The 17,195-nt window shown below is 41.8% G+C and overlaps 2 protein-coding genes across 7 annotated transcripts; both read left to right on the top strand.

Annotated features, from left to right (window-relative positions):
* Window positions 1–679: 679 nt before the first annotated feature.
* On the top strand, window positions 680–9,397 carry LOC112286288 (uncharacterized). 6 transcript variants are annotated; one of them, XM_090253005.1, is made up of 17 exons: window positions 680–1,435; window positions 1,980–2,338; window positions 2,736–3,008; window positions 3,190–3,254; window positions 3,699–3,915; window positions 4,028–4,078; window positions 4,186–4,299; window positions 4,510–4,605; window positions 4,801–4,872; window positions 5,099–5,231; window positions 5,586–5,752; window positions 6,317–6,642; window positions 7,214–7,325; window positions 7,557–7,700; window positions 7,875–7,970; window positions 8,287–8,605; window positions 8,796–9,397. In XM_090253005.1, the coding sequence occupies exons 2-17, from the start codon at window positions 2,066–2,068 to the stop codon at window positions 8,972–8,974; spliced, it is 2,637 nt and encodes an 878-aa protein (XP_090109131.1). In that variant the 5' UTR covers window positions 680–1,435; window positions 1,980–2,065; the 3' UTR covers window positions 8,975–9,397. The 6 variants fall into 6 exon arrangements, with proteins under 6 accessions (XP_090109131.1, XP_073392236.1, XP_073392238.1 ...); XM_073536135.2 differs by having other exon boundaries at window positions 681–1,435; window positions 8,287–8,608; window positions 8,790–9,397; XM_073536137.2 differs by having other exon boundaries at window positions 681–1,518; window positions 8,287–8,608; window positions 8,790–9,397.
* Window positions 9,398–11,607: 2,210 nt separating this feature from the next.
* LOC112286908 (transmembrane 9 superfamily member 7) lies at window positions 11,608–16,496 on the top strand. Its single transcript, XM_024529296.3, has 7 exons — window positions 11,608–11,874; window positions 13,137–13,301; window positions 13,478–13,587; window positions 13,762–13,864; window positions 13,968–14,098; window positions 14,381–14,522; window positions 14,867–16,496. Exons 1-7 carry the CDS (start codon window positions 11,746–11,748, stop codon window positions 16,022–16,024), a joined length of 1,938 nt encoding a protein of 645 aa, XP_024385064.1. The 5' UTR covers window positions 11,608–11,745; the 3' UTR covers window positions 16,025–16,496.
* The last annotated feature ends 699 nt before the right edge of the window (window positions 16,497–17,195 follow it).

The following is a 17,195-nucleotide window of genomic DNA, read 5'->3' as shown; positions in this document are numbered from 1 at the left end:
GTAGAAAAGGAGAAGTGGATGGCAGAAAAGGAGAAGATGGCGAACATAGTGTCTGAGAAAACAAGGATGGAGACTAATTGGAAGGAACGGCAAGAGCGACTGCAAGTAGAGGTTGTGATGTTACAGACTAAACTAGCCACATTAGTGAAGGAGGCCAATAATGTAGTGCAGATCAATATGCCAGTTTCAGCGACAATACCTTCGAAGATACCTTTGAAACCGACAAAAGAATGGCAGAAGATGTTGGAGGAGCTCGACAACCAAATTACCGTCTTGAGTCTCAAGTACCGGAATTAGGTTTGTTGAATGTAGATTTGACAGTGAGTTTGGATGGAGAACCATCGAACATCAAGGCAGACAACAAAGATGTAGCAGAGGAGAAGGTTACCAATTAAAAGGGTGGTAAGCCAACGCCATTGACTGAAGAAGCCAACGCCATTGACTGAAGAAGCCAATGCCGTTACATCTTTATAAGTTGAGGCTAAATAATGTTTGCGAGGATACTATACAGATAAGAGTGGGGCTATGTAAAATATGTAAATAAATTTTGTGATAAGTTACTGGTTGGTTATTGACAACCTTGAAAATTAGACATATGGTTAGGCAGTTTAGTTGCTAATAGTAGGTTGTTAGTAGAACAAATGGACCGTAAGGAGAGGACCATGTGTTGTAAGGAGAACCTCTCCTCTTCAAATAGGAAAAGGACCTGAAAAGAAGAGAAGTAAGGAGAACCTCCCCTCTTCAAATAGGAAAAGGAATGGGATAGGAGCCACAAACTTTAAACTCCTTCTAAGGACTTGACAAAATTGATCATTACTGGAACGAACTTGTGTCTCTTTCGGCTGTTTTGGCCTCACTTTAGTGACATCTGAAGGAATCTTGCCCTTTTCGAGTATTGACACAGCACTTGTACAAATTTTTGTTATACAACTATTTAAAATGTAAGAGGATTCCTTTTTGCACAAGGTTCACTGTGTGGGTTCGAGTTGATTTGCTACTAGTTGATGGACGAATTTATTTTCAAGGATATGTCCTTGTGTTGCGGTGATCTTGGTTTGGGTTCGATCAAGGACAGGACCGTGTGATATCGGGTGCATGTGGTTGTTGAAATCTGTAACTTTTGCGTTTGCGAGCGTAAGGGTGTTCCACGCCGGAATAAACAGAACTGAAAGATTCTGTATTCAGTTGTTTATTTCTTTGATTGGGAACTGAAGTTTCGCAGGTTGGGATGCGAAGTTGGGACATTCTTGATAGTTGGTCCTAGCGACACTACGTTAGGTCTTTTCGGCAGAGTGGACTACCACTTCGTTCCACAAATTTTGGTTAGCAACGCTACTATATACACACACACACACTGCTATGGTTGCGGTTCATGATGCTATAATCATCTAAATTGATCTTCGTGCGGAGAACTCAATTGAAGCGATGAATTATGGTGAGAGTTTCGTGTCAGCATCGTTTTTTCGACGGTCTTATTGGTGCGTTGGAAACTCAAGGAGTGGCAGCAAAACGCTCAGGGTTGTTGCTTATTCATCATTAAACCTTCAGTAGCACGGCAGTGTTGCAGATATTGATTCCTCTTATCACACTACAATCTTGGCGATCATTTGGGGACAGAATAACATTAAAGATCTTGAGTGTTCCCTTCGAATGTGCCGCCTGTAGTTCCTTCACAGACATTGTGCAACTTAATACCTCTTGGTCGAAGCGAAACGTTGAGTATGTTAAGTCTTTGTTGATTTGTAATGCAGCCGCCTGGAATCTGCACGTAGTATAGAGCTGAGATGAATGGCGCATGATAGTTTTTCTTCTGAATTGTTCGCTTTAGATCACCATACTCACTATGCGATTGGCTGCTGTTCCTAAATGAGAGGTCGGGGAAGAATTGTTATCTGACACAATTAGTTTGTGATGACATACTTTTCCAATTATTCACGCGTGGTCGTTTGCTGATTGAGCGACACGATTTTTGCACACAGGAATTGACAACAGGTGAACTACGCTAGTGGTGAAGTGATCCGATTGTGGAGAGCGACTAGCAAATAACTGTCGGTGCTCGAGTCTCATGCAATTATTTGTATCTTCTACAAAGTTTTCGGCAATGGGAGCGGGATTTGACAGTACGATTGACATCTACCTTCGAGTGCGGCCCATTTCCAGTGGAGCGAAAGCCGTGCTTGAGTTGAACCAGGAAGAAGGCAGGGTGACATGGACAATCCCCAGGCACGTTTCTCTGGGGCTTGCGAACCATCAGCGCGAGCATTTTACTTTCAAGTTCACTGGCCTTTTTGACATGGAGAGCAAACAGGATGAGGTGTTCCAGAAGGTTGCTCACAAGGTAGTAACCCCGACAGCACGTTGTCGAATTTGCTCCTAGTTACATGCAGTTTCGTCTCTCAAAGGAGGTGTTCCTCTTTGAATCAACAGAACTGGAATTTTTGATGTCTTGTTATTGCTCTTCCCGGCGTAACAGGAGTCCTTGATAATTTTGGCACCTTGAGAACAAATTGTATCTTTGTCTCTTCCCTCATATGACTTTTCCTGTTTAGCACAACTACATAATCTTCTTAGGAAGTCAGGTACTGATTCTATCACCTTGTTACGTCGTATGCGATTAATAAATTGTTCTATCGAATGCATTGCTTCTTACATGGAAGCCTTTGGCTGATCGGGTTGGCAGCATTCCAGAACGCTGTTTGCTAACATCGGGGGAAGTTGGATGGAGGGCAATGTAGGTGGTGATAGGGTCCTTGGATGGATACAATGGCACTATATTTGCATATGGGCAGACAGGTTCGGGCAAGACCTACACCATCACAGGAGGAAGTGAACGCTATGTCGACCGTGGAATTATTCCACGAACGATCTCCCTTATCTTCAGTGAGATCGCAGAACGGAGCGAGTACGCTTACACATTGCATTTTTCTTACATGGAGGTTTACAATGAAACGGGTTATGACTTGCTTAACCCTGACCATGAGACCAAAGCTCTTGAGGACTTGCCTAAGGTAAAACACTTGGTGTTTTCGCAGTCTGATTCTTCGCAGATTCGATATATGCTAAGTCTTTTTTATTTGAACTCGAAATTAATTGCTTTCTTCGATCTTGGGTAGAGTGTCCATCCAGATTCTCCACAGCATAGCGTAACTAACACCATTCTGTGCGGTTGATGGGCGTGCACTGGGACAGGTGACGTTGTTGGAAGATGATGACAATGTGTTTCATTTCCGAAATCTTTCGCACCACCTTGCCACGTATGTAGGTGCTTGTTCTTAATCCTTGCTGCTCGACTACATCTCGGTGTCAGAAATAGTCTTTTTACATTTGGATATAATCCATCTTATCTTTGTTCAATCAGGATTTTATTTTAGCTAACGAGCCGATAATTGCAAATTATCAATTTGCGAATGCCTTTAGAGTAGCCACAAACCCAGATGTGCACTTCTTACAAAATCCTGCGGGGCTAGGGAGAAATCGTATGTTTACTTACTCATTTTACATTCCACAGATGGCTGTAGAATGTATAGAGCATTTACCTTGTTATAGACACAACTGAGTAACATCTTATGTGGAGATCTTGGATTCAGAGTTGAACCCAATGCACATTCGAAAGAGCCTACAAACTAGAGTCCTCAGATTTGTATGTTTCATTTTGCTCAAATTGACCTTGTTACTATTCGTGTGCGAGGTTGGAACAGTAATGAGGAAGAAGCCTTGAATCTTGTCTTTGTTGGCGACACCAACAGAATTATCAGCTCCACTCCTATGAACATGGCCAGTTCACGGTCCCATTGCATATTCACAGCGCACATTCTTGCATGCAAGGTGGGGGAGGAAACAGTGCGTAAATCAAAGCTTCATCTCGTGGATCTTGCTGGTTCCGAGCGAGTGTGGAAGACTGGAGTTGATGGCCAGGTGCTTCCTTCGTATTTGAAGCTTCTGACGCGAATGACAATGCTTCAAACCATATCTTTAGCACAGAAAATGTCGAATCTTTAGATTCTTGATTAGCTGGTGGGTGCTGCAGATTCTGAGGGAGGCGAAGTACATCAATTTGTCGCTGCACTATTTGGAACAGGCAAATTCTCGCACTCTTTCATACTCTTTTATAAGTGATCAAGAGGTAGCTGCGGTTGAGCTGAACGGAGTCTTCAGCTGGATAACGATTTCGTCCATTTTGTACAGGTAATTGTAGCTTTGCAGGAAAAGTTTCAAGGAAAGATGCGTACTCACATTCCTTATCGCAACTCGATGATGACTTCTGTTCTGCGAGATTCAATTGGAGGCAACTGCCTGACGGTAAACTCAACCGTTAGGAGCGAATACGAGACAATTGAATGTTGTTGGGTGCAAAATTTGTGATGACTACATGTGTATGTACCACATAACAGTTGTGCGTAGTCCGTTCCTAGTTTAGCCAGGACAATTACAATATTCTCTACCAACATAGATGATATACGAACATCCAAATCTATGAAGTTGTTTTAATTATTTACAAAAAATTTGCAGGTGATGATAGCAACGGTAACCATTGCACAAGATCAGTTGCCAGAGACTATCTCCACATGCCGCTTTGCTCAGCGCGTGGCGATGATATCAAATCAGGTGCGAAGATTTTTGGTTGCTTTAGAATGCGTCTCTGCACAACGTCCTCCTTCTACGCCACGTTCACGAGAAACTAACAGGCTTAGTAGGAGAAATAGAAAGCATCATGCAGTTAGATGTCCAGGAAAAGTTCTTCAATAGCTGATCAAGCTGCTAAAAGTCCTGTTAATCTTATGAACTGCATGGTTTAAACAGGTGACGCTCAACGAGGAAGTCGATCCCAACTTACTAATAAAGCGGCTCAAACAACAAATCGGAGACTTGAAGGTACGGGTTATTTATATGTCTTCTTGTACCCATTTTCGTGGAAAGTCCACAGTGAGCTGGGTTTAAGTGGTATTGACGTTGACTTTTCTTATGTTTCAACAATTCCGGGCATTTGTCAAAGGTATTATTCCCTCCAGCTTCTTGCTGAATTTTATGTTTGGAAAACGTGATATCATTGGAGTATATATTCATGTTCGTCATCCACCGATCTTTCAAGTAATTGCAGGGAGAAATAGCTCTGTTGCGTGGAGAAAACGAAAATCGGCCTCCCCTTTCTGCAAGTGAAATTGAAAATGTTCGCAGTCGAGTGATTGGCTTTCTTAGCGACAAGGGTGTAGATACGGATCTTCATTGTGGAGGTGTGTTATACTTCGTGTTTGTTGCACCATATTGGGTCTCAAATTAAAGTTTGAATCACATCCTGCAACGCTCAACAAAATCGATGTGAACATCAGGTTTAATGACCTTGTGCTTGTGCTCGCAACCATTAGAAACTCCAAGTGATAAAGCACATTTGCGATTCCTTTTTTAAGAGATAGCACTGCGAAGGTTCGGGAACATGTTCCATCTTCATCAAGTCGAGTATAAAGTTTTTCACAAGGATATCTTACACGACGAAGATGTCGTTTCTACTGCTCGATTTTACGTGATGGGTTTTAGATTGTCATCTTAATGTCCTTTACGCTGAGTTAATTTGTATTCCTGTGATGCAGGAAGTATGATGCATATACATGCTGCTTTTCAAATCCTCAAAGAAATGCTCAAGCACGGGGAAACGCAGACGATAAAAAGTGTTCAGGATGACAACGGGTCCCAGGTGTCCAGTGAATCCACTGTCGTGAAGACACTTCAAGTTAAAGTTTCTGACTTGCAATACCAGGTCTTTTCAGAACCGTGGAATGTAGAGCCTCAAAGTATTGTTTTATCTGATTATGGAGTTTTCTGTTTTTTCTGAATTATTTCTAACTACACGAGTACAGTAGTTTCTACCCAAAAATATCGAATTCTTCGAAGCCTACGTAATACCCGCCCAAGTTTATCATCTCTACAACTGAACCAGGAAGTGTTCTATTTACCTTATACTCACTGGCAATCCTATCCAATAAGAGAGCTTGTTCTGTTACTTACCTGCCAATGTGATGCCAAGCTGATCTGGTACAAGTATTAGTACAATTCGTTCCCTATTGCTTCAATTGATGCAGCTTGATCAATCTTCCATTTCATGTATGTCCATAAATTGTGATATTGTGTTGTTCAATACGTAATAGTCAAGTATTACTCCTTTTCCTCACATATGTATCATGTATCCAGTTGTTTACGTTCTCACAACCGAGCTGAGAGTAGTGATTACCCTAGATCGAAAAATGACACAAGGTGTTACATCTATCACTCTCCTGCAAACAGACTAGATGACAAATAACATGTTGAATTGGTACGTGTGCAGTTGCAACAACGAGACAATGAGATTCAGATACTGGTTGCATTCATTCGCAAACGAGAGGCAGCTGCAAGAAATACAGTACGGTCTGCATCAGTTCAGTCTTTGACAGACCGACCACCATCAACTTCCTGTCGAGGCTCCCGCACTGAAGAGAAGGGCGGGGAAATGAAACGCTCTCAGCTACTTGCTGAAAAAAATGTTACACCACGGCCCTCAAAATCAGCAGACTTCCATCAGCCTAAAAGCACGGAATTAGATGTGGATTTAGGAGTCGCAAAGCTGCCAGTAACTAGTGGTCGAGAGATGGACAAGGACAAAGCCTTTGAGCTGTACGTAGACCATTATTTCTATCACATTGACATAATGGAACCCTCTCTTACAGAAAACAGCTCGGTCTGGATAAAACCTTGTGATAATACCGAAGTATCGTGCCAGTACCACTCGCTTGTGGTTTTTATCTGACCCCAGAGACTTCAATAGTTACTTCTCTATTCCTGAGGCCTCAACCTGGTGCTTTTGAAAGCAGCATTGCGTGACACGCTTGTTGAAATATAAAAAAGGAGGTGTCCCGTTTGTGCATCTACTTGAACATTGTGCCAAATATTTAAGCTCGGCACTTTCGTGCTTGCAGACGATTAGCAATCCCGCTCTAGACCCGTCATTTCTTCCGGAGATCATCTCTAAAAGTTGATCATAGAGGTCGAGAAGTCTTATTATCGGTAATGCGCTTCGTCATTCCACAGACAGGAACTGAACTAGGGTTCTGGGTCGACACTAAATTAATCAGGATCGTGATTTGTGCTGTCTGGGTAAGGACCGTAACAAACTAGCAAATACTTGCACTTAACTATGGCCTCGGGATATACATGAGTTGAGGTTTTGTGGAACACTTGTTGGCAGGTTCTCAAAGGGTAACGACAAAATGGAGGCGATCGAAGAGAACAAGTCTTTGTTAATAGCGATGTGCGCGAATGCCAAAGCGCTTGGTGAGAAAGTGAATCGCGCCAGAGATGTGAGTATTTGTTGTTATATTCTCTTAAACTGCCATACTTGCAAGCTTCAAATTTTTGTTGCTTAGAAACCCAGTTGAAGGCAAATTACCTTTTGTGTCTGTCGAGTAACCGAAAGGCCCGTTATTTGAGGATATGGTACTTTCAAAGGCTAGAGTTTGAATATTAGTATTTGTCTTTACAGCGAAGTAACAACTTACGCTTTGAATCTGATGATACTGGAGATGTAACAGAGTATCAATGGTTTAAGAGCGAAGATAGAGAAGCATCGTGTGGAGCGTGCACGAGACTACCTTGTTTCTGGTGTCTCTAATGAAACTTTGTTGGAGAATGATGAAGAAGAAGATCAACTTCTCTGCTATATTGATGCTGAGAAGGCAAGTTTTTAAAACTATTAGTTAGTTCATTTTAGTGGTTCTAAGCTGTATGTGAATGCTGCATCTTTCACGTGTCTCAGCTTATTCAACATTCGACATCTTCAACATTTGATCGAGTTTCATTCTTTGTAAAGCTGTTGAAAATCGGAAACCGGGCTCGTAATGTGGCTGCAGCGGACGTACAAAGAAGGGTTTTCTGAGTTAAGAGACATAAAGAAAGAGATAGAGCATCTCCACAAACTACTTGAACACAATGGAGCCCAACTCCAGGTGTTTTTTTCATTTCCGCTTTCTAACAGCCAACCGGATAACAATCTCTTTTACAAGAAAGAATTTCCTTGTATGACGCTACCCAGCCTTAGAAAGCATGCTGCAGCAAGACCTCAACAAGTTCAAACAATCTGCAACTAAACTCCCTGTGTGGACTGCAACATATGGACTGAATTCCTTAAATTTAACATGACGCTTAGACCAGCATGCCCACAATCACGGCAATCAGCGATATTGTTCAGTACTTCAGAAGACTTCACGTGAATTATGACGTCGTAGTTGGTCTCTTACATAACGAAATGAATTTTTGCTGTAGGCCGATTTTGAGGTATATTGGAGTGCAATGACAGCAGCCCCTGCCTCGACAGAGACTTCAAGGAAAGCCCCGATCATTCCCAGACTTCAAATCAGTTCCGCGATCGGACCCCAGCATCAGGCTAACCAGAGCAGCAGTGCAGAATATAAACCCCTCTTTCCATTTTCAAGCAACAGCTTGAGTGCACGAGGGAGCCACTGTAGCCCATTGTCAGTCTCTGACCCTCGGTCAGGCTCTCGTGGGGGGAATGATCTGCGCGCCTTGGCTCTCGCTTCCTCAAAGGAGCACAGCAAATATGTCAAAAGCCCATCATCCTCAGGTCGTTCTACCTTGTTATCTTCACAGAGTAGTTTAGGACTGACAAAATCCTGCATTAACTGCGCAGCATTGCGAAGAGAAATCCATTTAGGAGCTGCAGGATTTTCTTTTTTCTACTTTCGAGTGAACAAAAGAGTCGTAAACTGTACAAAATTAAACTAATGGCTGTAAATTACGATGATCAGGTGCAGGACAAGTTCTAAATAACTTGGACAACCTGTTACAACCCATCCGCCGACAACAGTTGAAAGAATCAGTTAACACAGCAGGCCTTCAGAAAGTACCCCTCACTGGCAATGCAGCTGCAGATGCCGACATCATTGCGTTCTACAAAGCTCGTTCTGGGGTTCTCAAGAAAGTCTCCAGCTAGTTGTGCTTCTAACCCAGTTTGTGCAAGATACCTGATTGGTTTAGAAAGATTTGAACCAGCTTGTGGAATCGAAGCAAACAAGAGTGTGACTCATAAATTGGACATGATAGGTTGCAGTGACGAAACGAGGATTGGCAGTATTCTCTGTGTGGGCCCAAAAGCAAAGCTTTGGCTTTACAGCATTGTTGAGTCTGAGGCCCTCTAAGGTAAGGTTATTTAGAAGCCTCCAGAAGCCGCAGTTTCAAATGAAAGAGATAATACATGAGCAAGGTCTGGGGAGAACAGACTAGGTACAGAGCAACTCAAGTTGAATGAGGGAAAATAACCAAGACAGGACACAATGCAGTAGAATACCAGTCAATCATTTCATTCATTGAGAAACATCCGAAAACGCAGAATAATAACAGACCGAGGTTCTCAACCAGTTCCTATCGCAGTATCTGTGGCACAAGAGTTAACCAGCGGCAATTCATCACGAAGCGGCAACTGAAGGGATTGGAAGATTGCACTGACATTTAGAATGAATGGCATCAATGATGTGCCACGTAGGATCGGAATAATTGGTATGGAATCCAGTTCTGACGAGAGAAAGGTTCATTGGCGGAGAAGTTTGATTGGATGTTTGTGTTTTATTTGACGTTGCCTGGCTCAATAATAAGTTCAGGGCCCCCTTTTTGTTCCTCCACTGCCAATCAACCACATTGTATGTTGCTTCCAGCTGGCGTGGCTTCCCTTGCACTGAAGCATTTCCAGATTGTCAGCAGAGCATGCGTTCGTTCATTCCTTTCCTTTCTCAGCATTGCTGGAATTCAGTGAGCAATCAAGTGATGAAGCCAAGTTCCTGCATGATTAATAACTTATATGCACACACACATATATACATATACACACAGGGATCTACAGTGGAGTGGAGTGGGGTGGAGTGACGAGAGAGCAGGGGACTTTTCATCTTGCTTCCCTCCTCACCCTTGACCTGGTGCAGGAGAGGTCTTCACAGGAGAATACTTTGTACTGTTTTCCACCCATCAGTTAAGTTCTTTGATTTGCTTAACGCATGTGGGCAGCAAGCACATGTATATTTAAATACATATATTCATATTTATTGGAAATATTCGAGACTCCTACATTTGCACCGAAATGACGCTGTATAACTCATGGATCATAGGCTGTTGTATCTTTGGAAATCATGATCTCAGATTTGATTTTCTAGATCTGGACTTAATCTTCAGAATATGGATATGTAACCACACACAAGTAGAGGACAGACTTCCTTTTTATTTTTTATAATTAAATGAAAATGGGGAAACAAAATCTGACACCCAGTACAAAGTCTTGGAAGGACTGAGGCAGTAAAAATCCCATGTACCCACTTAGGTGGATTAGTTACAGTCAGTGCCACGAAACTCTAATCACATTTTGGAGGGTTGGAAAGCACAATAGTTGAACTAGTGAAGGGTTACAATAAGTTGTTGTGTGGGATGAGTTTATGGTTGGAGAGTCGTGTCAAGAAACTTGATGAGTTGTTAAGAGACATGGCCAATTGCATTAGTTATTTATTTATTATAAAAATAAGGATATAGGATCTTTCAATGCCATGTTCTACATGACTAGGTTTAACTCCACCAATATTATTATCCCAAATGTGTCACAAGTTGAGTTTGTTACAAAAATATTATCATGTTTTGATGTTCCAAAAAAAACCTGGATACTATAAATTATATACACACACATACATACATACATACATACATACATACATACATACATATAAGAATAACATTGCAATATTTTAGTTACATACAATGAAACAAAGAAATACCATAATTGTCCTGTCTAATTTATAGCTTCATTAATCCCATTTATTGATGACTTGATTATTAAATTTGTTAAGAATGTAAAATTGTAAAATTGAATATATATATATATATATATATATGTATATATATATATATATATATGTATAGACATATGTAAATACTAATATTACTTGAAATTGTTTCATTTGTAATTTATGTCAAATAGTATTTTTCATGTACAAATTCCTCTATATTATTCACTGGATTTGAACAATTAAAGATTAATATTAAATTTATAAAATATTTTATTTGAGAGACATCATCATGTAAAATAAAAACGGAAATCCTTGACTTCTAAGTTTTGAATTTATTCATCATGTATTTTTACAATAAATTTTACTTAATATTTGCAATGTGAGGATGAGTGTGCATTAAAGGGTAGTTGCAAAGAGTTTCAAATTTGTTACATATAATCAGTTATAATTATACGATGTTTTCACCCACATTGAGATCTATCTAAAGCAACGCTATTCATAAAAGCAAAAGCTACGCACCCCGGGTAGTTTACCGCACCTCCAAGCAGCACCCATGACCGACCGCCCTGAAGCCATGCGTGGTCAGAAAAAGCAACAATTCATAAAGCAAATTGGACCGGATCTCGAAAAGACAGGTGCATCCGACTCCGCGAAAAGGAAGCCCACGGGCACGGAATTCGGCGCCGTGTGAACAAGGTCTTTTTGGGGTTCCACAGGCACTTCCGCAGCTCTGGCGTGTCCTGCTCCTTGCGTCCAACAAAACCTGAAGAGCGAGAAGGTCGAAGTTCTTATGTCTTTGCTGGTCTTGGATGGAATCCGTGCTGGGGGCTGATCGAAAGTGTTGGTGAGGAGGAGGAGCGGCAGTAGGATTTTAACAACAGCCAGCACATTTTAGACTGCTGTGGACGGATCGCATCGTTGATCGCTCAGCGTGGTCGCGATGGCGGTACCGATGGCCGCCCTCAGTAGCGCTTGCGCTGCCTTCATGCTGCTCGTGTCGGTCTTGCCGGTTGTGCCGCTCGCATCTGGGTTCTACTTGCCTGGCGTGGCGCCCCTGGACCTTGCTCAGGTATGTGTGTTACTGCGGGATCCGTTGGTAAAGGGTGTGGAAGAGGTGGGAGGATTTTTTTTTTGGCGAAATGTTTTTAGAGGGTTTGGTTTTGCGGCGTTTTATGATATTTTTCGATTACTAATCCGGTATATGTATTATAGCACAGTATTTTTTTCGTTTTACTTTATGGCACGTTGCTAATGGCACGTTGGTTTTTTGTCTAAACCCCGATTCACTGTTTCTGCCTCTGTGATCGAAGATCCTATATGTGACTTCGAGCGGGTGAAGGCCGTAGTTTATTTGGTAGACCTCCTAGGTGTGGAAATCGATTTTATTAGTAGTTCTTTGTCATTTACAAAATATTTTATTTGACTTGCTTTGACCGATCGACTTGCTTTTCGATGAATAGATCGTGAAATCCCTGTAGGATACACGGCATTTTACTTCGATCGTATTTGAGATTCTTAGGCATTTCTTTTCACATGAAACCGATGAGCACTAGGAGAATCAGTGTCTGTTGTTTCTTGTCAATGATTGACGGCATTATCATTTAGGAGGAATTCTATAAGTTTCAGGTGCTTAGCTTTGAGGTAGGTGATGTGATTGACCAAGGATCATATCTTAACTGCAACGACACCAATAAATCAGAGGCGATAATATGTTTGTTACTAGCACTACAGATGCTGAATATCCCCACACCAGATTGTCGTCTCCCTTTCATACTTCCATGTTCTTTTACTCCATTTTTCGCAGAGACCTCTCACTACTCCGTTATTTTATTGTGTCATTGACTGTGTTTGAGCTCAGAGTTCACAATGAAAGTTTAATAAAGTATGTAGGTAGTCTTAGTTGTGAGATTATTTGTACTTCTATTGAGGATATAAATATCAACTTTTGGATGTGTATCCTCACAAGTCTTCTGACTGTAGTAGTTTCCTTGGAAGTCGGAAGAGTTGACTATATGAGGAGATCGGGCATGAATATTCCATTTAGATGAAAAATTTGCAAACGAAATTTGCAGACGGTTTTTGCGGGGCCGTATTAATGGTCGAACACCCCCGCCCCGCCTTGCCTCGCCCTGTCTTTCTAAATATTTTTTTCCTTGTTATATTATTGAGGAAGCACTTGACGCGTAGTCGAATCATGTGTAGCAAAAGTATACCACACTATCTTCATCTGGTGTTTGTGGCGGACAAACATTACTGTGCTTGAAAAGGAAGTACTGCCAAAACATGTTGCGATAGTGATAACAGTAATGATTTCGAGTGGCTTTGAAACAGGGTGATGATGTTCAAGTGAAGGTGAACAAATTAACATCCACGAAGACACAACTTCCATATGAATACTACTCTCTTGACTACTGCACGCCGAAGAAAATTGAAAACATGGCTGAGAACCTTGGTGAGGTTCTTCGAGGCGACCGCATTGAGAATTCTCCTTACATTGTGAGTGACAGCTTTTCCTTCATACTATGGTTGTAAATGGCATACCATTTTTAGGATGTTCCTGTCGAAGGACAGTTGAATTAGTTGGCCTGTCCGTTGCATACACTTCTGAGTGTAGTTGAAGATTGATGAAACACCTCTATGAGCTAATGAGGAAATTGCTGTGTCCATCACAGTTTCAAACGAAAATAGATAAACAATGCCAAATTGTTTGCAAAAAGAAGCTCAGTGAAAAGTCTGCCAAGCTCTTCAAAGAAAGGATTAAGTATGACTACCGTGTAAACATGTAAGTTTTATTGACTGTTTTTTCTGACGCCTCCTTGTAATTAATTTATAAATTTGATGCTTATTTGTGACTACACAGAATAAGTTTCTTTAGGGAAACACTTCAAGTGAATTTACGAGATGTTATATTTTCACTCTTTGACCAGTTTGCATTCATTGCCATCTTTTCATGCAGGATCCTTGATAACCTGCCAGTGGCGATGGTCCACTTTGTAAACCGAATTAAGACTTATGACCGAGGATTTCCTGTTGGTCAAAAGCTATCCTTGTCTGATTTGGTGAGTGTTCTGGATTCTCTTGGTAAAATGCAAATTTATTTCGCTCATTTTACATGTTAACTGAGTATATGTGAGTTGTGTTTACATTGACGTCTTTTTGCAGAAAAAGCATGACAAGAAAGACAAGAAGGACAAATATTTCATCTTTAACCACCTCAGCTTCGTAGTGTATTATCATCAAGATCCTGTTTCCACAGCTTCTCGAATTGTTGGCTTTGAAGTGGCTCCTCAGAGGTCTGTCATCTGATACATCCAAATGATCTCTAGCTGTTCGTTGAAAGATAGAGGCTCTGACATGCTCTTCTGACTCCTTATGAATGGTTCATTCTGATGTAATAGTCTTCTCGATTCAGGTGTAACACTTTTTGCCTTGCACTGAAGTAGTACACCTTCTAGACAGGTTAGGTGACTCGGAGGTCATATTTGTCAGGCAAAGTTACTATTTGGAAGTGTCTTAACTAGAATTTGTCAAATTTTGTTTGCTTGTTAATTAAGTTCAGTGGGTGGATGATGTAGTGTGAAACACGAGTATGAAGCTTGGGAAGGCGAGAAGACCAAGTTGAAGTCCTGCAACCCATCCGAAGCAGCGACTCGTCAACCTCCCCAGGAAGTTGTTGCTGACGGAGAGATAGTTTTCACTTACGATGTGAAATTTGTGGTTAGTACTTCCTGGTCCTATATGTACTCCTTGTGGCTTGGATTTCTCATCTGTTCTTGACTCTGCCTTCTATGTTTTCACGTGTATGTCTGCATTTGGTTAATCGAGTACCCGGTATGATATGCCGGGTCTGTCACCCTGAGAAGTACTATTCATGCTTATTTAGTGTTCATCATTCCTTTTTATTGCTGTACTAATGTAGCCTTCTTGTACGTGGAATTTTTTTCATTATGACTGCAATATGTATGCGTAATGTAGTAGTGATCTTTGATTTTATCTTTTCCCATGAAGGGATCGAGCTCACTTGATGTCAGCGAAGGTAATGTTCACGTTTTCATGTGCAGCTCAGTGAGGTGAAGTGGGCATCCCGGTGGGACACATATCTACTGACGCAAGATGACCAGATCCATTGGTTTTCAATCATCAATTCCTTGATGATTGTTCTCTTCCTTTCCGGCATGGTAGCCATGATCATGATGCGAACCCTCCACCGTGACATTTCAAACTACAATCAACTGGACACTCTAGAGGAAGCTCAAGAAGAAACTGGATGGAAATTAGTACACGGAGACGTTTTCAGACCACCAACCAACGCTGGATTATTATGTGCCTACGTGGGTACAGGAGTGCAGTTCCTGGGGATGACTGTTGTCACAATTATTTTCGCCCTCTTCGGCTTCCTGTCGCCAGCAAACAGGGGCGGGCTCATGACAGCTATGCTTCTTCTGTGGGTCTTCATGGGGTTATTCGCTGGTTACTCGTCTGCCCGTCTGTATAAGCAGTTCAAGGGCACCGACTGGAAGCTGAACACTCTGAAGACCGCTTTTATGTTTCCGGGGGCTGTTTTTGTGGTATTTTTCATCTTGAACGCACTTATCTGGGGCCAGAAATCTTCCGGAGCTGTCCCCTTCACGACGATGACTGCGCTTGTCCTCCTGTGGTTTGGAATCTCCGTGCCGTTGGTCTTCGTTGGGAGTTACTTCGGATTCAAGAAACCTGCTGTCGATGACCCTGTAAAAACCAACAAGATCCCGAGACAAGTGCCGGAGCCGGCTTGGTACATGCAACCCGTGTTTTCAATTTTGATCGGAGGAATTCTTCCCTTTGGAGCCGTCTTCATTGAGCTCTTCTTCATCTTGACGTCAATCTGGTTGAACCAGTTCTATTACATCTTTGGCTTCCTCTTCCTGGTTTTCCTGATCCTCATGGTGACGTGCGCTGAGATTACCATCGTGCTCTGCTACTTCCAGTTGTGCAGCGAAGATTACAACTGGTGGTGGAGGGCGTATTTGACTGCTGGCTCATCCGCTCTGTATCTCTTTCTTTACGCTGCCTTTTATTTTTTCACTAAGCTTGACATTACCAAGGTTGTGTCGGGGATATTATACTTCGGCTACATGCTCATCATCTCGTATTCCTTCTTCGTACTCACTGGAACTATGGGCTTTTACGCGTGCTATTGGTTTGTGCGCATGATCTACGCTGCAGTGAAGATCGATTAAACCGGAGCGCTAGGACAGAGTCTGAATTAATATCTTGGGCTACAAAGATTGTTTTGAGGATGCGGACGTGGGCCAATGCTGATAGTTCAATTTATTGTAGGGCGATTCAACCGTATGTGACCTAATAGGTTCCTTACTACAACTGAGAGAATGGGTTGGACATGTGTGCAGTAGCTAGTCATTGCTCTGAAGACACCTGGTACTAGCCCATCCAGGATGCTGCAATTTTTTCTCAGGGCGTTTTGGCCTTAGGGAACTTCTGTCTTTCATATACTGGCAGAGCGTGTCACCCCGAGTGTGAAGTAAAAAAGTACATTTCTGAAGCCACGCTGGTCTTGATCTCTGCAAGTTTTGTAGTCTAGTCTTCAGCCAACTCTGCCCTTTGGCCAGCTTGAAGCCGTGGGCTGTAGCTTTTCCTGCAACTTGTTATCGATTAATCACTAATTTCCTTTGAAGCTTGATTCTCCTGAAACCTCCACAAGCGAAGTGCTTGCTGTCCGTTGATCTATAAAAAATGATGCTGAATTCCTAATGCTCCAAGGGGGCTTTTCCTGATTACTAGATTTGTCATGAGTGCAATATTAAAGATAGATACAGTGTTGGGTCAGAACTAAGGTTGTAAGTAAGTATAAATTTAGAGTTATAAAATTCTTAGTACTATAGATTACTATTCCCAAGGTCTTAAACTAAGGAGAGTGTCGTGTCTAAAACAAATCATGAACGTTATGTGATTCAGTTGCTTCATCTACGTTAATCATCCACGATTATGAGGTGGACGACAGAGCATACAATTCTGAACATACTTCACATTTCAATTGCTCAGCTTTCTGGAAGGTTTATTGGGTAAAGGATTAATTCATTTTAGTTACAGTGATTGTATTCTTCATTTTGTGCCTGTTGCTGGTATCTTCTGTGGAGCTTTTCGATACCAGAGCTTCAGTCGCTGGAAGGACAATGACTAGCAAGGTCTCAACTGCAATACCCGGTCAGTGAATGCTGACAAGCTGCTTGACAGGATTGTTAATACAGCCAGAAAATAGTAATACCGTTCTTGCGCACTGCAAGTTGGGTTTCCGAAGACGACCAGACTCGCTGCAGAGTTTTGATATTTAATCCCGAATGTTCCAAATGGGCTTGGAAAGCAAGACAGAATGGAGTAAAGGCTAATCGT

This window comes from Physcomitrium patens, chromosome 9 (genome assembly GCF_059467195.1).
Source record: "Physcomitrium patens ecotype Gransden chromosome 9, ASM5946719v1, whole genome shotgun sequence".
In the NCBI taxonomy this organism is placed as follows: Eukaryota; Viridiplantae; Streptophyta; class Bryopsida; order Funariales; family Funariaceae; genus Physcomitrium; species Physcomitrium patens.
Note: the sequence above shows the minus strand (reverse complement) of the source record. Positions and strands in the feature narration are given on the sequence as shown.